The 20,279-nt window shown below is 40.6% G+C and overlaps 1 protein-coding gene across 1 annotated transcript in view; it reads left to right on the plus strand.

Annotated features, from left to right (window-relative positions):
- Positions 1-20,279, plus strand: part of ADGRB3 (adhesion G protein-coupled receptor B3) — a gene marked incomplete at both ends in the record, with an annotated part of 531,496 nt that overhangs the window by 225,234 nt on the left and 285,983 nt on the right. Inside the window, 2 exons of the mRNA XM_081313695.1 lie at positions 8,053-8,121; positions 10,242-10,350. Of these exons, the coding sequence (XP_081169821.1) occupies positions 8,053-8,121; positions 10,242-10,350 (178 nt within the window). The remainder of the gene's footprint in view (positions 1-8,052; positions 8,122-10,241; positions 10,351-20,279) is intronic.

Below are 20,279 nucleotides of genomic sequence, written 5' to 3' on the forward strand. Positions count from 1 at the left end.
GAGGTTAGTTTTATCAGTAGGACTATATAATGCAATTGGACATGGATGGAAATTCCATCAGAACTAAATGACAGGGCACTTATTTGATTAAGCATACTTTCAGAGAAAGTGACTATCTCATTTTTATACTTCTATATATATGTGATAAGGGATGTGGTGGCTCAGTGGGTTAGGACGCTGAGCTTGTCGATCAGAAGATCGGCAGTTTGGCGGGTCGAATCCTGAGTGCCGCATAACAGAGTGAGCGCCTGTTACTCATCCCAGCTTCTGCCAACCTAGCAGTTCAAAAGCACGTAAAAATGCAAGTAGAGAAATAGGGACCACTACGGTGGGAAGGTAACAGTGTTCTGTGCGCCTCTGGTGTCTAGTCATGCCGGCCACATGACCACGGAGACATCCTCGGACAAGCACTGGCTCTTCGGCTTTGAAACGGAGATGAGCACCGGCCCCTAGAGTTGGAAACGACTAGCACACATGTGCGGGGGAACCTTTACCTTTATATATGTGCTATTTTTCAATTAGCAATAAAAGAAAGTCCACTACATAGCTGTAAATGCTGAGGAATGTAGGGTTTCTTTTATTTCAGTACAAACTGACCTAATTTTCATTTTTCAAAATAATATATTCAGCCTCTTCTTTAGGTCTATAATCAGAAAAAGGGTACTTTGATAAATGTTTTTTCTGAAGTCATGATGAATTGTATGGCTTTGGCTTGGCTTTGAAGTTACACAATCAAGACATAAAATGAGATTAATCTTCTTATTCACAAATATATGTGGATTTCCAGGAATCACTCATTGCTTCCAAGTTATTTACAAAGCACTCATTATAGAATTTTACCAGTTATTGATGTGAAGTTAAATGCCCCAATTCTCATTAAATATTACTCAGGATTTCTCAAATATAACAGCTAGATTTTGGGTCAACCAATTGGCGAGATCCTTTAACATCCTAGGTTACAGTCCACTTAGCCCTAAAGATTTGAGCTCATTAAAGTCATTAGATATTCCCTGTCATGTTCTATGGAGCTTGAGTGGGATCCTGCCACTTAAACTACTTCTTCACAGCTGTCTACTAGAACATATATCATTTCCACAAGGGAAAAAAATAGAGTTAGAATAGTAGCTTAGCCTTCTCCTTGATGTGTTTCCTTTGCTATCTTCATGGAGTAGCTGGTGTACTCTTTTTTCTTCCTTTTATTTTTATTCTATAGTATTTGCAGAAACCCTTTTGATGTTTTCAGCATCCTTTGCTAAACTCAGCTCACTGTGAGTGTTTGCTTTCTTGATTTCATCTCTATAAATCTGCTACTTATATGAGCTCATCCTTGGAGACTTGTTCCTCTTTCTACCATATCATTGTATCTTGGCTTTCGGATTCTTTTTTTACTAAAGCTTTTTTCTTCAGACACATTGGCTTTTTTCCAATGCCCCCTATTTTTTTTTCTTATTAGAATTATTGTGCTTTGAGTATCTTCATCTTTAGGTATCTTTTCCATCTTGACTTTCTTTTCTCATCACCTTCTTTTGGCATGGAATTATATTTACAATTGTATGTGAAAGGATGAGTCTGCATTACATTCTCTTCCAACATGATACTATCTTTTTTTTTTTTTTTAGCCAAGTTAGGATCTTGTCAAGATTAGGCTCAAATCGAGGATCCTTTGTGCTTTTACTGATTTCTGAAAGAAAAATGACCATTGTTAAGTCGTGGGCTCTTGGGTGCAGGAATGATGACACAAGGCTGAGTACAGGATAACTCATACTTTATTCTTGCTAGAACTGTACTGAAACTTGGCTGTAACCAGCCACAATATATAGTCTAGCCCAGGGGTAGGCAACCTCGGCTCTTTTATGACTCATGGACTTCAACTCCCAGAATTCCTGAGTCAGCTATGTCCATGAGCTATGCTGACTCAGGAATTCTGGGAGTTGAAGTCCATGAGTCTTAAAAGAGCCAAGGTTGCCTACCCCTGGTCTAGCCCCTAGGCGGCAGCCAATAGGTTTGAACCCACTCTTGACGCCTGGGGCTAGCCAATTGCAAGACAGGAGACAGCTAGTCTGGGTTACTGGAGAGCCGTTAGCTGCTCCAGGAACGCACGTGGTGTATCACCACAAGCCCAGTACATAACAACCATGTTCTGTATAAATTTCCTGGAAGGACCTTACTTAACAGAGTTTTGCCCAATAAATAACTTAGTAAGGACCCAAAGTATCCTTAGTTATTCTTTTAATGAAAGTTAGAAGTTGTCTAATTCCAGGATAACTCTTTAAAATTTACATTAATGTAGCTTCCAAATGGTCTTCAAGGCAGTCTCTTGTAAGTGCATTGTGATACTCCAATTATGAGAAAATTACAACATGAATGACAGATTTAAGTGGCTCCCAAACCAAATTAGGTACAACCGGCACAAATCTTTGCAACTGGGCAAAGATTTCTTGTATTTCCACTACTCTAAGTAAGAGCTGTGAGTTCAAAATGACCCCCAGATTGTGCACCAGTCTAGGGCATGGGTATAGAGCCCCATCAAAGACTAATGCTGGAAAGCCCCCAATTCTACTAGAAACCAAAAACTAACAGCCACTAGGCTTTGAACCTGAGTCTGTTCCTCCTTATCTAGATCTAGAGCAGGGGTTTCAAACTGCCAGCCCATGGGCCGGTTGCATCATGCAGATGCCACACCCACCCCAGCACTAGCAATGCAAAAAAAGTTGTGATACCTCGTGACATGTCACATGATGCAGTGAGTTTGACACCTGTGATCTAGAGCTTCCAGTTGCTATGGGAGGACACTGACAGCATCATTTGATTGGTCTGGAATTTTGATCTGTAACTGAATATCACCTGTATTTTGCAAATAACAAACCCTGCAGTGGTAGATGACCTCATGCAGAAGTTTTTTTATAGATTTATAGTTGTTGTAAGAAGAGCTGGAGGATTCAGCTTTAAGGCACACTACAGATGAGGGCCTAAAGATGCAGCCATTGCCAACACCAGCACAAACTGATTATCAAGAAAGGAGAAGAAGTACAGTAACATGGTGCCCTCAGCTCCCAAAATCCTCAGCTAGTCTAGAAGAATACCATTATAAGCTGTCTTGAAAGCCACTGAGCAAACCAGAAGCATAGTGATGGACACACACACACACACACACACACACACACACACAGAGAGAGAGAGAGAGAGAGAGAGAGAGAGAGAGAGAGAGAGAGAGAGAGAGAGAGAGAGAGAGTGCTCTGCCAAAATCATCAGCAGTCATAGCTAGTGCTGTCTCCATGCTGAAACCCAGCCTTAAATCAAACTAAAATGGGTCCAGATAAATGGATGCAGATTTTTTTTCCTCTGCTACTTCAAATCTTACAATGAAAGTATGTACTGCACAGAAAAATATGTTCAGGATTTTTTTTTCCAGAAATGTATTCCTATTAAGAAAAGATGCATTAAAAAGGAATATAAATGGAATAAAAGTGGAATAAAAGGTAGGTTTTGGCATTCAGGAGTGGGCTGGACCGGGCCAGAAAGCAGCAAGCTGAAGGATAGTTGTTGAGGGGAATACATCATTAATTGTTTCATAGTGTTTGACAGCATGTTGGTGGCTGCACTAGTCTTATTTCAGATTTGGCAATGGTTCTTTTGGACTGATTCTGAATGGGGGTGCCAACTTTGAGGTTATATTTTTGGAGGACTGGACTGCTAATGGATGCTTAGATCAGGCTGAGAAGTGGGCTGCTGTGAGATGCTGCTGCTGGATACTTTTGCTATTGCCTAGTTCCTTCTGCACCATCTGCTCTATTCTTTTTGGAGTATGTTGGGGCTTTGGAGGTGTGAGTGGGTGGGAGATGACAGTAAAGTGGCAGAATACTTTAGAGTACTTTCAACATATTATTTGATATTATTTTAATAAAAGGGTAGTTAACGTTTTTTGAATGATTCTGTATGCAAAATATACAAAAGCTTAGATACGGAATTGTTCGCTTTGTACCTCTCTTTCAATGCATCATAGAAATGTGGGTGATTTTGTTCTTCCTCCTATTCATATTCCACAGCATTTATCAAGTCTGCATTTCTTCTAGCCCTCCAGTTCAAGTATGATGAAGTTTCAAATCTTGGTAATAAAGTAATTAGAAATAAATATCATCACCCAATTCTGTCTCAAGCAACATCTGGGAGAATCAATTTTCTTAATTTGCATTTTGACCTGGATTCTGAACTGGGACAAGAATTTGGGATGTTTCATAAAATTATATACCATAGTAACTTCACACATTGTGCATATACAGTATGTGCTACATTTGCAGAATTTATACAGTTTATGTGAAGAAAAAGCAAGGCTTAGTAATTGTGTAGCTGCTATTTATGTAGGAGAACTAGCATCAAGTCCTTGGCTGCATGGATAGGGTTAAGATGACTTTGTTCTCAGTCCTGGGAAATGTTAGATTGGCAAAAGAAAGGCTGCTCAGTGCAAACACCATTGCTAGGGGCAGAAACTGAAAGGAAAATGCTAGCTTATAAGTTGATCCTATAGAGTATTGTATTGCCATTTTAGGGACGCAGTGGCTCAGTGGGTTAGGACACTGAGCTTGTCGATCAGAAGGTCGGCAGTTTGGTGGGTCGAATCCTGAGTGCCGCGTAACAGAGTGAGAGCCTGTTACTCGTCCCAGCTTCTGCCAACCTAGCAGTTCGAAAGCACGTAAAAAACGCAAGTAGAAAAATAGGGACCACTACGGTGGGAAGGTAACAGCGTTCTGTGCGCCTTTGGTGTCTAGTCATGCTGGCCACAAGACCACGGAGACGTTCTGAGACAAGCGCTGGCTCTTCGGCTTTGAAACAGAGATGATCGCCATCCCCTAGAGTCGGAAACGACTAGCACGCATGTGCGGGGGAACCTTTACCTTTACCTTATTGCCATTTTAGGCCTTTGTAAACAATCAGTTGCCTTTGATTTGATTTGTTTTCATTTCTTTGTTGGCTTTGTATCCCAATGATGAGTGGATATGGTTGCATTCTATATTAGAAGAGAACAAAATTATGGGATATGTCAGTGGTTCTCAACCTTTACTTCACTACGGACTGTCTTTAAATACCTTTTGTGGCCACATACTGTGACCATGGATCACTAAGACTGAACTCAAGATTTAAATCATAACACTTCTTCAAGCCTTTGCAGATCCCCTGTAAAAACATTGCATCCCCTTCCCCCAGGGGTCCATGGACCACAGGTTGAGAACCAGTGAGTTATGTGAGAAGTTTCTACCCATTGAATTTAAACCTAGGAATGGCAGTGGGGTTGATGATGTGTGAACTGAAGCTCTCATGAACTGCTGCCTTATTTATTGCATTTACTTATTTGTTAAATTCATTTGCCTCCTATCTCACTGTGGGGCTGCTCTAAGTTGCTTATAACAACAGAAAAAAAGAAATGGAAAGAGTGTAAACAGAGGCAAAATAATAGAACAAAAAGTAAACAGTGAAAAGGAACCCAGTAAGAATACATTAATATGATAAATAAAAAGATGGATGGGTTGAGAAAGAGAACAAGGAGTCTGCCATCAATCCAGTAGCTATCTCCAGCATGAAAATCCCCCATTCGGTCCACGGCCAATTGGCAGAGTCAGCTCTTCAAACTCTTGTGGAAGGATAAAGAGGCTTGAATTCTTAGTTCCAATCAAGTTTTACTTTATATAGTATTGAATGTTTGTTATGTTCCAAGATGTTCATTACTATTTCCTCCATCCTCATAATTCAAAAACATCAACTTTTCTTCTGTATTTCTTCACAACCATATGCCGCAGTTGGGAAAGTCATGGCCTTGACATTGTGGACTTTGGATGATGGTGTGATGTTTTTGCCTTTGAGTATCCTGTCTAGAATTAATACTACAAGTTGTTTTGCATGAGCAGAAGGCTTTATTTGGCAATTGTCTCTTGCATGGAGACAAAGGCTATGTGAACAGACCCAACATAGTTCTAAACAGAAATTCAGAAACTCCAAGGAAAACTCCGAATTTTTTTTTAATTCTCTTAGTGAATTGGCAAACCTATTTTTGTATTATTTTTTTTTTAAAAAGCACAGTCTGTTTGAAAAATGTAAGAGCCTTCACAGATTTAGATTTATTTATTTTTTTAAAAAAATATATATATATAATATTTTAAATGATGGCCTACCATAATGTTTAATGCTATGGGTGTCAATTTGCCCTAACCTCAGAAAAATAAAGCTTTGCATAAAAGCTCTAACAGAGAAGTAAGTGCTTTATTCTTCCTTTGCTAACTTCTTTTCCCTAAGGGTTCTTCCTAAAACTCTCCCTTGCTCCACTTGGTTTATGAGAATAAGAGCTGTAGGAAAAAGTTGCAAGTGAAAAGAGGCAACTGGGCAAATAATTAAGCATCTTCATTACCCACTTATTTGCTATAATTCTGGATTTTTATAGCATTTCATTTATATTGTCTATAGCTTTTGCATAGTTTTATCTTTTTAATATTGTGATCCTACCACTGTTACCCTGTGGTAAGATAGGCAGCCGATAAATTTAATAAATAATGATAACTTTTCCCCACACTGTAACCATTGTGTAGCACTCAGTTTCCTATACACTTTTTTATTCTACTTGCACTAATATTGAGCAAGCAACCTTATTTTTTTGTTATTTTTCTGGAAGAGTAAAGTACAGCAAGAAAAAAAGCAGAGTGCTGGATTCAGCTTTAACCATATTTAGAGATGGTCCATTGAAACCAATGACTGAACAGAAGATCTTCTGATTTAAATTGATCTATTTTAAATATGAATAAGTTGGCTTCAGTTGAATGTGTATGCTGCTGATTCATGAAATATGTAAAATCAGCTTTGCATGATTTTTTTTAAAAAAATTGGGCCAAACTTGAATGCCTACATTTTAAAAGTTCTGTACTTTCATCTTATACCACACTGATCATTTATATTTCAATATTTAAAGTTAAAATGAGTTTTTTACATTTCTACCTTTTCTTTTCTTTAAATAAAGTTTAATTTTTTTCTATCCCCTCTGGGACTGATTTATTTACAAGGAGAGAGGACTATAATCATATATCCTGATGCTACCAGTGGTGTTATAGAAATTGTGTGTTTTTTACTTTTACACAATAATTGCCAGAGAGTAACACAGATATGGCAGGCATATCTTTCTCATACATGCATTCTGAACTCACATTTAAAATAATAATAATAATAATAATAATAATAATAATAATAATAATAATAATAATAATAATAATAATAATAATAATAATAATAATAATAATAATAATAATATTTATTTAGAGAATTTATAGGCCCACCCATATTAAATATATAACCCTAAGTAGCTAAGAACAATCTACTCTATACACTACAATGCATTATATACAAAACAATCACAACACATGCAAAATTAAAAATAACCATAATATAAGAACCCAAGCACCATACGGAACTCACAAACCAGCTATACACATGTAGAGTTCAACTAAAAATCTGATCCAATGTTTGGTGGAAGAACCAGGTCATCAAAACCATGAAAAAATGCCAAGAAATTTGAACACCTTTGGATCTCAGGGTGAGGTGTTCTATAGGGCAGATGCCATAATGCATAGATCTGATTTCTTAAAATGTCTAGCTCACACACAAGCTAATAAATAATTGTTATGGCAACAGAACTGAATGCTGAATAATAGCAATCACAAATAAAATTCAATAGTTAATACATCTGATTATCATGAAAGCGTTATTACTGCTTATCAGATAGAAGCATACTTAACAACAAACCATGACTCCTTGATTTAGGCAGGAAATCTGGGCATTTCACATATTTTGGACTTCTCTTTCTTCAGCTCCATCTTACACAGCCAGAGTCAAAGAAGCATGGGATCTATATCCCTAATGCTTGGAGGGTTCTACATTGACTACTTAGGGAAATGGTGTACGATCAGATTTGACTACAAAGCTTCTATAGGACTTCATTGTGTATTTCGTTAATAGTTTATAGTTTTGATGCATCATTTTTTTTAATAAAAAGTAATTGTCTCCTTGAATTTTCAGAACTTCTTTCAAATAGTTAGCAACCTTCTGGATGAGGAAAACAAAGAAAAATGGGAAGATGCGCAGCAGGTAAGTATCCCGTGTACTGTTGACATTCCCTCTTTTCTGCTTCAAAAGGATTGTTGTTGATTCATCAGTCAAAGATCTTCCTAAGTGGCCTAGCCCCCAAGGTCTGTGCATCCAGTAACTGCATGTTTTCAGTCTCTTAGATTGTCAAATGTATAGGTTTTAAGGCTATCAATAACTGCTAGTTCTCATGAGGTTATAGTATGAAGGGCAACTTAACTTTATTGAAGAACAAGTATCAGAATTAAGACTTCATGTTCTGCTTGTATATAATTGATGGTACACCAAATAGATACTTGGCCTGATTATACACTTATATGGACATTAAGGAGGTGCAATGGCTCAGCAGTTAAAGACATTGAGCTTGTCAGCTTGACAGCCTAGGTAGGTTCAAGACCTAAATGGCGTGCAACGGTGTGAGCTCCTGTTCTTGCGCTAGCTCCTGCCCACCTAGCAGTTCAAAAGCATGCAAATGTGAGTAGATAAATAGGTATCACTTTGGTGGGAAGTTAACATTGTTCCATGTGCTTTGGCATAAGAGTCATCCTGGCCACATAATCAAGAAATGTCTTCAGACAACACTGGCTCTCTCAGCTAAGAAACGCAGATGAGCACCACCCCCTGAAGTTGGACACCACTGGAGTGGGGAAACCTTTACCTTTACTTTATGGACATTAACATTGTAATTGACAGAAGTTCCCTTGTTTGTCCCAGCCTTAGTATACTTGCACATATTTAATTCAGAATGCTTAAAAGATAACATAACAAGATAGGTTGTCAGGAAACAAACAACTGGCTTTCCATAAGATGTCATTAGATTAAATATTCATTGTTTGTTATAAACCATGTATGCATATTTTATAACTTATGAGATGATATATTTAGCAGGAGTTCTTTCAGAAATCCTTCAATAGGATTTTAGGATGATATACCACAATGAGTTTTTAAACACATATTTTAAGATAGTTAGCACTGAGTGACTGACATGCATCTAATAATTATCTAATTTTCCTTAGATTTTATATTGCAAAATAATTATTTAAAACAACTCCTCCACCTTTGTCCAACAGTAAAATCTCTGTAAACATACAAATGCAAATTGTATACATAAACTTAGCATGTAAAGGCCAAATCAGAAATAACGCACAATTAACTCAATTGCTTCTTCATCTTTTGATTTTAAGAATCAGTGGGTGAATCTTTGTTGATATCCATTTAGCATCCATTTTTCCCCAATCCCATACTTAATTGACTTCCCATAACTGCTCTCTATAGATGAAAAAGTCAAAATATTATTCTTTTTATCATAAGGTTAATACATTTTCCATTTGATGTCTTACTAAAAGAACTTGCAATGCAAAATTGCCTGCCTTGTAATCACTGCAGATTTATAAGGTAAAGGTAAAGGTTCCCCCGCACATGCGTGCTAGTCATTTCCAACTCTAGGGGCTGGTGATCATCTCTGTTTCAAAGCTGAAGAGCCAGCGTTTGTCCGAGGACGTCTCCGTGGTCATGTGGCCAGCATGACTAGACGCCAAAGGTGCACAGAACACTGTTACCTTCCCACTGTAGTGGTCCCTATTTTTCTACTTGCATTTTTATGTGCTTTTGAACTGCTAGGTTGGCAGAAGCTGGGACAAGTAACAGGTGCTCACTCTGCTATGTGGCACTCGGGATTCGACCCACCAAACTGCCGATCTTCTGATCGACAAACTCAGCGTCCTAACCCACTGAGCCACCGCGTCCCTTGCAGATATAAATGGAATTAAAATAAAAAATAAAAAATAAAAATTTATACACTGAGTCAAAAACTAACAGTGTGCTAAATTCCTCTGTAAACTCAAGCAGGTCCCTTCTACTTCTCCCAGGAGGTTCTCATTTAACCCTTATTATATCCTGAAAGATTTCCCCTACCTTTCAGTGCACATATGGGAATCCATTATAGATGTTTCTGGGGAGGACAACCTTCATCCATGAGAGCATGTGCTGTTGCTGAAAAGGCATCCATCGAACAACCCAACTGTTGTAGGCTTCATTAATTTTGTTATGCTGCTGGTGATTATTGGACAAATTGAGATCCTGCAGTTACTGAGCGTGAGACCTTTTGTTTTTTCCTTCTAAAGATCTACCAAGGCTCCATAGAACTTATGCAGGTGATTGAAGATTTTATACACATTGTTGGAATGGGGATGATGGACTTTCAGAATTCGTACTTAATGACTGGAAATGTAGGTAAGAAATAGGAATGTTTTTTACCATATACATATTTTAAGCTTTCTTAAATAATCGTATCATGTAAATATTATTTATGGGACAAATAAGATTGAGATCCATCCTCTGTTCCAAATGTATTCCCCCCCCCCCCGTATTGGCAATTAAAGCCTGTATAGTAGGTTCTGTTTTGATACACACTTGGAAAGTAAGTGTGATTACGAAGTAAAACAAATTTTCTAATTTGAAGTGGCAGATATCACGGGAGCAAATAAACCTATTCTGAAATTGCTTTTGCAGCTCTTCTAATAAAGTTTCAATTCTGTTATATGTAATGTTACACAAAAAGGATCATGTTATTTCCTCCTCTGAAACTAAAATATGAGGCACTTTAATGGAGACCCGTGTGGGTAAATCAAATAGACTTCATAAACAGAAATTTCTTTAAGAAGCAATGATCAGTTATGATTCAGGGAGTTAAAATATATCCTGGAAAAAAGGCAATAGCAAACCATTTTCATGTTACATGAGGGCAACTGCACTGTTACCTCTACATAAGTCACCAGGAGTTGAATTTGATTCAAAGATGACTTTATATCAAATTTTATACAAGTATGAGATAGAAACGTTGTGGCTTTTTCTAAAAACATAAAATTTTAAGCATGTAGCATAGTTAATTATTTTGCATCCACATCCTGATTAACATTTGAATTCCAAATGCGCATCCTTCTCTAGGAGTTATGGAAAGATCAAGGAGTAAGGGACATTATTGCTGATGTACAGTAGATAATTGAGAAAGCCATAGAACTCAAAAAAAGTCAACATGTGTTTATTGCTAACAGAAAAGCCTTCCGATAGATGAACTATGTCAAGCTAGTAGAATGTCTTCAGGAAAATAGGAATCCCAGAATATTTTACTGTCCTCATGTGAAACTTATATCTAGAGGATGACATAAACCTCCCAGAGTCACCTCGAACAATAAGATGTGTGGCATATAAATATAATAAATAATAATAATACTCCAGATGGAACATGGCAAAACAGACTGGCTCCAAGTCAGCAATGAGATAAGGCCAAATATATATTGAGGGAAAGTGAAAAAAGATGAATGGGGTTTTAAAATTGGAGGAAGAAAATGAAAACATTTGGCAAACTAAGAATGAAAATCAAGATGCACATAAAAAAGAGGGAGTAGGGTTAAAGGTAAATAAGAACAAGCTAATATAAAGAAGACTAACAGCTACATCAACCACTCTTAGAACTGTCAAAGAAAATACTGAAGTGATGGATAGCTTCTGCCGGTTAGCATTGACTATCAACAGTGAAGCAGTCAAGAAAAATGTCACATGCAGAATCATGCAGGCCATAGAAAGTTAAACTTTGAAAAAAACAGAATAATAAAACTGTTGTTGTTTGGAAACTTTGGTATTGGAGAAGAGTTCAAGAAGAAGAAAAACCAGATGGATTATTGAACAAATCGATCCAGTGTTCTCACTTAAGGCACAAGTGACCTGCTTCAAGTTATATTCTGAATATATTGTGTATGTTCTACCTACCTCTGTTGAGAAATCTAGAAGAGAAGAGAATGATCAGCAGTAAGGTGGATAGCTTCAAATGGTGGCAGTGGTTGCATCCTTTGAATACTTGAAGGACCAGATTAGGGATAGATACTACTGATGAAAATCTATGTGGTTGCTAAGAATCAACACTGAGTTGATAGGACATAATCACCATCAGTCTTTGAACTAGTTGGCTAGAGAGTACTCTGAAGGCTAAGATTGGGTAGCAGGTAGAAGTTTACTTTCTGACAAATGTTCGTACTCTACCATGTCAAGTGTTTTGTGAATCACCAACCCTCTCACCCCTGTTGCTGTTTTGTAAGGACAATCACCACATCTTCTTAAAATATTGAAATATTAATGTCTTTGTAATGTATTGGGATGCGGTGGCTCAGTGGGTTAGGACACTGAGCTTGTCGATCAGAAGGTCGGCAGTTTGGCGGGTCAAATCCTGAGTGCCGCGTAACAGAGTGAGAGCCTGTTACTCGTCCCAGCTTCTGCCAACCTAGCAGTTCGAAAGCACGTAAAAATGCAAGTAGAAAAATAGGGACCACTACGGTGGGAAGGTAACAGCGTTCCGTGCGCCTTTGGCATCTAGTCATGCCGGCCATATGACCACAGAGACGTCTTCGGACAAACGCTGGCTCTTCGGCTTTGAAACGGAGATGAGCACCGGCCCCTAGAGTTGGAAACTACTAGCACACATGTGCAGGGAAACCTTTACCTTTACCTAATGTATTGGGATTATACTTGAACTGTTTCATGTGTCTGTTTGAATGCTGCTTAAGATTGCTCAATTAGTGTGTCTGTGTAACGGTCACTGACTAGCCAGACTTGCTGTCTCCAAGAAGATCATTGGATGATTTGGGGCGGGAATGGGTTCCTTTAAACCTATTGGCCACCACCTAGTGGCCAACCATATAAGTAGCTACACAGAAGTCTCTGTTTCAGTTCTGTTCCTGTTTGCCTCAATAAAGCAATGTTCCTGTTTGCAACCTCTTGTCTCGCTTATTGCCTCCAAAGAACTGGTTACACAACACTGGCAACGAGGATGGGATGCTGCTTCTTTGATAGAGCTGAAAGTCACTAGGGGGTGAGGCCAGCACAGTGCCTGGCAGGGACCACACTTTTCCCCCCCCTCGGTCAGTCTAGCAAGCCACGCTAGTGACCATCCGCCCTGCGGTCCAGTTCCAGGGCCTATGAAGAAGAAGCAGCAAGAGGCAATGCAAGGCCTGAGCCATGAAGACTTGGAAAGGTTGGAAAGCTCAAAGAATTTGACGACATTCACCCAGACAGATGCTCGTTCTACATTTCAAGAGTAAAGAACTACCTCCATGCAAACCAAGTTGCCGAAACTGGCCTGAAGGCCACAACACTTCTCTATGTCTGTGGGCCTGCAATGTTCAACATCGCAGAGAACTTAGTTGCACCGGTGCAGCTGGAGTCCGTTACTTATGCGGACCTGAAGAAATGGCTCGGCGACCATTTCCAACCGAAGCTGTCGGTGATAGCATGGAGGCATGCCTTCGAACGAGTACAACAACCCAGCAAGATGGCCACAGAATTCATCATGGCATTGAGACAAGCTTTGCGCCTGTGTCAATTTTTGAACTTGGAAGAAAGGCTTCGTGACCGACTCATTTGTGGACTCAGAAGCAGAGAGTTACAACAAAAACATTTTGCAAAAGAGACTCTCTCACTTCAAGAAGCTTTAAAAGAGGTCATGGAAGATGAAGCTGCTGGTGGGGCCATGAAGGCATTGTGGCCCGCCATAAGCACTCCTCACGAGGAAGCCATCCACCACGAGGACGCTGAGCATCAAGAAGATGTCAACTCTGACCCCGAAGACAAGATTCAATGGCACCATGACAAGGAACTGAAGCCCTCTTACAAGGCAGTTCCCTTCCTTTGGTGTTTGGGCTGTGGCAGCTGCCACCAACAAGCGAACTGCTGGTTCAGGACAGCCACTTGTCGGGCCTGTGGAAAATCTGGCCACATCGCAGCAGTCTGTAGAGGTCACCAGAAGGACCGCCAATCAGACGATCCAATCAGGAGAGGTACCAGGGCCCCAGGGCAGCATAGAGTAGGGTTCTGCTCCAGTTGCTGGAGCAATTGCCGCACTGGAGCTTGCCGCCCCCTTAAACCAAAACTTCAGCTTCACGTCGAGCTGCAAGGCATTCCTTGCAGGATGGAACTGGACACTGGTTCAGCTGTATCCATTATTTCCCTGGAGACTTTCCGGTTTGTGTGCAACCGCAGCAAGAGATGGGCCAAGCTTAGGCCATCCAACATCATTCTAACTGACTTCCAGAATTCCTGAGTAGCCATCAAAGGCGAGGCCACCTTGGCCGTCAAATTCAAGGGGTTTTCGGGGGGCCTAGATGTGATTGTGGTGGAGGGCCAGAGAATGAGCTTAATAGGGCTTGAGTTGTTTGATGCACTGGGCATTCAAGTAACCGGGATCCACCGGACACAAGTGGCGAACTTGGCGTCAGTATGTGAGGAATTGGCAGATGTTTTTGACACAAGCCTGGGAGAGTACAAGGGCCCTCCGATAGCCTTTAAGCTTGATCCTGCTGTTAACGTCTATTAGGATCAAGCCCCGTAGAGTGCCATTTGCACTAAAACACAAAATCAATGCAGAGCTGGACAAGCTAGTCAGTCAGGGGGTACTACAGCCCGTAGATGGGGGTGAATGGGAAACTCCCATTGTCACGCCACTTAAGGCCAATGGGAGGTCAGGATTTGCGCTGATTACACCATTAACTAGGCACTACAGCAGCACGTGTACCCATTGCCAGTTGTTAGCCACATTTTGGCATCACTGCAAAGGGGTACCATGTTTGCTAAATTAGATTTGGCACAGGCCTATCAGCAGTTACCTGTGGACAAGGCCACAGCACCGCACAAACAATTGTGACACATACGGGGGCTTTTAAGGTAAAACGCCTTCAATTCGGGGTTAGCGTAGCCCCAGGAATCTTCCAGGAAGTTATGGAGCATATGCTCAAGGACATTTCAGGGGGTTGCCCCTATTTCGAAGATTTGCTCATCAGTGGTGAGTCCACTGAGGTGCTGGTAAGGAGGCTCAAAGCCATCCTTCAATGGTTCCACACAGTGGGACTCAAACTGAAAAGGGACAAGTGTAAAATTAGGGTCCCTTCCACTGAGTTCCTGGGATTCCATATTGATGCCGAGGGCATCCACCCTGCAGAATCCAAGCTGAAGGCAATTCAGTTGGCACCAAGTCCCAGATCCAAAGGAGAGCTCCAGGCATTCCTGGGTCTCCTGAATTTTTACAATCCATTCCTGCCTAACAAGGCCTCAGTGGCAGAGCCATTACACCAGCTCTTAGACAAGAACACTACGTGGAAGTGGACCAAGGTCCAAGAAAACAGTTTTAAGGCAGTGACAGTAAGTCACTACTGTCCTCCAATTCAGTGCTTATGCACTTTAATGCCTGTATGCATTGCGTGTGACGCATCTCCTTATGGGGTGGGGCTGTACTAAGCCATTTGTCTAGTGATGGGACTCAAGTCCCCATTGCCTATTATTCAAGGACATTGTCCTCAGCTGAGTGCAATTACACTCAGATTGACAAAGAGGCCTTGGCCATTGTGGCCGGGGTGAAGAAATTCCATGATTACTTGTATGATAGGAAATTCACGGTCTTCACTGACCACAAGCACTGTTGGGGTTACTTACTACAGGCAGGCAGACGCCTCAGCAAAGACATGGGCCATGCAGATGGCCTTAGCAGGTTGCCATTGCCACAGGTAAAGCCAGATCCGGCTCCAGCACGTCGCATTTTGTCAATTCAGGATTTGTCTGAGTTTCCCCTCCATGCTGGGGATGTGGCTGCAGAAACTGCTGCAGACAAAGTTTTAAGTAGAGTTTTGTCATGGATTCACACTGAGTGGCTTGAAAATAGTCCTGGAACAGAGTTCCAGAGCTATTTCACAAATAGACATGAACTTTCAGCTCACAAAGGGTACATCTTATGGGGGAGCAGGGTTATTGTCCCCAGTTTATTAAGGCACCGTGTACTTCAGTCTCTGCATGAGGGCCATCCAGACATAGTCCGGATGAAGGCATTGGCACAGAGCTACCTATGGTGGCCAGGGTTAGATGAGGCTATCGAAGCCCAAGTACATGGGTGTTACATGTGTCAACAGTCCAGACCAGAAATGCCACAGGCCCCTGACCACTGATGGGAGGAGACTCATACACTATGATCAAGGATTCCCATTGACTTCGCTGGGCCCTTTCAGGGACAGCTGTTTTTGATAGTGGTTGACAGCCACTCTAAATGGTTGGAAGTAATTCCTATATCTACTAAGACTACTGCTAGGACCATCCACGTGCCTAGGAAGCTTTTTGCCACACATGGGCTGCCGGATGTCATAATCTCAGACAACGGGGGCCAGTTCACAGTGGCAAAATTTCAGGCCTTCTTGAGGACTAATCTCATAAGGAATGCAACCTTGGCTCCCTTCCACCCCTCGACTAACGGGCAGGCCGAATGTATGGTGCGTATGACAAAGGAGTCACTCAAGCACATTGTGACTGGGGATTGGCACCATAGACTGGCTGGTTTTTTGCTTTGCCAGCGCACTATGCCTTGCACAGCAATGGGCAAGAGCCCAGCAGAGCTTCTCTGGGGGAGAAGACTAATCACAAAACTGGACAGCTTGCATCCTGACTGGGTAGCAGCAGACACCGCATGCCCAAAGGATCCAAGGGGGTTGCAAGTGGGTGATGCGATGTGGGCCCGGAACTATGACCATGGGAACTTGTGGGTGCTGGGTAAAATTGCCAAAATTTTGGGACCTCTTTCTTATGAAGTGGCTATGGATGGGGATCAAGTTGTTCACCGCCATATTGATCAGCTGTGGAAGCATTTTGCAGAATGGCCACTAAGGACCTCATGGCAGGTCCGCAATTAGAGCTGGAAACCGGCAGCCAAACAGGGTAGTTCACACACTCTGAGGACTCAGTCAGTACAACAGGGAAGTGGTCATAGATGGAGTACAACATGGGTCTCCAGACAGGGAAAGTCAACCCAAACACAACAGCAGCTTGGCTGACACAGCTACCTCATTGGACTTTGGTTTGGGCCAACCAGGAATGGCCAGCCAAAGGGACTCGAGTCAATCTGACTCTTGTGAACCTAGGAACCCAGGTCTACCCAGCCCAGCGGGCAAGCTGGTAAACTGGAAGTTGCTGGGATCCCCCAGGTGTTCTGAAAGGTCGCGTAAACCACCGCAATATTTACAAGATTATATTCTTAAATAATGTATGTACATTCTAGAGGGGAGGGGTGTAATGTATTGGGATTTTACTTGAAATGTTTCACATGTCTGTTTGAATGCTGCTTAAGGTTGCTCAATTGGTATGTCTGTGTAACGGTCACTGACTAGCCAGACTTGCTGTCTCCCAGAAGATCATTGGATGATTTGGGGAGGGAATGGGTTCCTTTAAACCTATTGGCCGCCGCCTAGTGGCCAACCATATAAGTAGCTGCGCAGAAGCCTCTGTTTCAGTTCTGTTCCTGTTTGCCTCAATAAAGCAATGTTCCTGTTTGCAACCTCTCGTCTCGCTTATTGCCTCCAAAGAACTGGCTACACAACAGTTTTCACCATCTTGAAAAGACTATTTACTTTAGTGTAGACATGTTGGTCTTCTCAGCTATCATGAATATAGTAATCCTTATTGTTGAGTTGTAATCTAGGTCTTTTTTTCAATCTCCCATCAGAAGGTATCTTTAAAAGTTATATAGAAGTGCCAATTTCAGAAAAAAATCACAAAATCCTACAGAAGCCTTGCTTTCACAGATAAAGCAATAGAAAAATTGATGCTTGATACAAACTGCTGAATAGACATATTTTTTACTGGCTTTATGGATTAGGAGGTGTTTTGAAGGATGACATTTAGTGGATCTATTTTAAGGTGGCTTGCTCTCAGTTCATGCCCTAAAAGAGGCAGATATAGCTGTTTGCCATAATTAAGTGAGTGAAGAAGACTTTGGGGACATAACCTCCCCTAATTCTGTGGCGGATCTACACATATGAACGTTACTAAATAAGTTCTTAAATGGTCTTCAATAGATACCTCAGGTTAATAGAATTAATAAGTGTTAGCAAAGAATCTGAAAGAGTAAAGACAAACAGCTATTAAATATACTGGATTTAGCAATCATACAACATGCTTCAATTGCATTGAAAAAGCTGGAGGCTCCTCTCTTATATCTAACAAGAGCAAAATAACATCTGACATCTGACATCTAACACTATTCATAATTTTTATGTCAGCAAAATCAATTCTGAGCCAAAGAAGTTTCCGAAAAGACTGATTAAAGGGAAACAAGAAGAATCTGCTGCTACTGCTCTTTGTGTGTGTGTGTGTGTGTGTGTGTGTGTGTGAGAGAGAGAGAGAGAGAGAGAGAGAGAGAGAGAGAGAGAGAGAGAGAGAGAGAGAGAGAGAGAGAGAGACAGAGAGACAGAGAGACAGAGAGACAGAGACAGAGACAGAGACAGAGACAGAGAGACAGACAGAGAGACAGACAGACACAGAGACAGACAGACACAGAGACAGAGAGAGTGACAGAGAAAGAGAAAGCGAGAGAGTGAGAGAGAGGAAAGAAGTGATGTTTGTGTAAACAGCTTAACTAAAACAGTGATATATTTAACAAGCACAATCAAGATAATCACCTGCAGAAAAGACTGTGAATTCACAAAACATCTTAATACTTAGCACAAACTAACTGGGTTATCACTTACAATTGTTACTTACAATTCCAAACAGGCATATGAAACAGGCATGGTAAAAATTACTATTATTTTCATAATCTATTTGAACTACTTTGTCACTATTCTGGTTATGTTTTCATAAAGAGTATGATTCTTACTTCAAAAACATGGATGTATGTGTTATAGGCATCTTTCTGTAACCATGATGATGGCAAAATGATGACATGATACAACCATCACCCTCATATACAAGTACCTAAGGATCAGAGTTTGCATGGCAATATCCTACCTCACCATGCCTCTACCCCAGATTCCTATATATGATTCCTCTTAAATAAATCTGCATAGAGTTGTATCTCAAAATAGCAGATTCCCCACCCCACCATTTCAAATGTAAAAAACAAAAACAAAAAAAGGGATTATATATATACGGCTGTGACTAGGAGGGAGAATCTTGTTGCCAAACAGTCAAGACATGTATTCTGTTGAACACATCAGAAAGACTGGAGGAAAATGAAAAGTGACTAGAGTGCATACTGGAAAAGAAAGTGTGCTGTTTGATGCTTTAACCTTGAGTGTATAAATTTAATTTAACTTTGTGAATCTATATATGTATATGCAAATGCACACTCACATGTATAAAAGGTATACATGTCCAGGAAAACCCTCCCACAAGAGAGAGGCTGGCACTTGATCTATGTCTGGAAGAGAAAGGTGACAGGGCACAGCAGAAGGGCAATCTCCAATGGGAGAATATGTTTGGCCTGCAGTCTGGACTGAAAAGCTTACAAAGTGTTGCAAAAGTGTATCTGTTGGGGCAAGATTTTTTTTTTAAAAAAAACAATAATTAGAATTAGACTGGAATGAGTATAAGAGAGCAGCTTAAACGGTATATTCAGATATGCCTATAATAGGAGCTGAGAAGGAAAGTAGATGGCTGTAATACATTGTAGGAAGAATTAACTATTAATCCTTTAGATGAGAAATAGTTGTATACAGTAGTATTTTCCTTTACTATAGCCGAGGGCCTTCCAGAGTGTCAAAAGTATGAAAAGCCATGTAGTCATGCAGTATATGATTTCTTGTCCTTAATTTCATGGCTAATATATTTTCTTAGATCAGGGCTTCCCAAAGTGATCAATATTGACTCCTAAAGATCAGTGAAACTATCCAAGGGCATGATAATGATGATGATGATGATTTGTGGTACTATTCAAATAGTATTTATTAAATTGGTTTCCTTTAATGAATGTTGAATGTTTGGGAGTCAACAAGTTGAGTTTGGGTACCCCTGCCTTAAATAAATCTCCCTCCTCCCTCCCTTTTCCTTCTGCTTAATAACAGCTGCTTCATTTCTTTGAGTCACTCCTATGACTTCATGGACATATCAATATACTTTCCTTGGAAGCATTAAAAAGGTAAAGGTAAAGGTTCCCCCACACATGTGTGCTAGTCGTTTCCAACTCTAGGGGCCGGTGCTCATTTCCGTTTCAAAGCCAAAGAGCTTATCCAAGGACGTCTCCGTGGTCATGTGGCTGGCATGACTAGATGCCAAAGGCGCACAGAACGCTGTTACCTTCCCACCGTGGTGGTCCCTATTTTTCTACTTGCATTTTTACGTGCTTTCGAACTGCTAGGTTG

This window comes from Vipera berus (genome assembly GCF_964194415.1).
Source record: "Vipera berus genome assembly, chromosome: 1".
NCBI lineage: Eukaryota > Metazoa > Chordata > Lepidosauria > Squamata > Viperidae > Vipera > Vipera berus.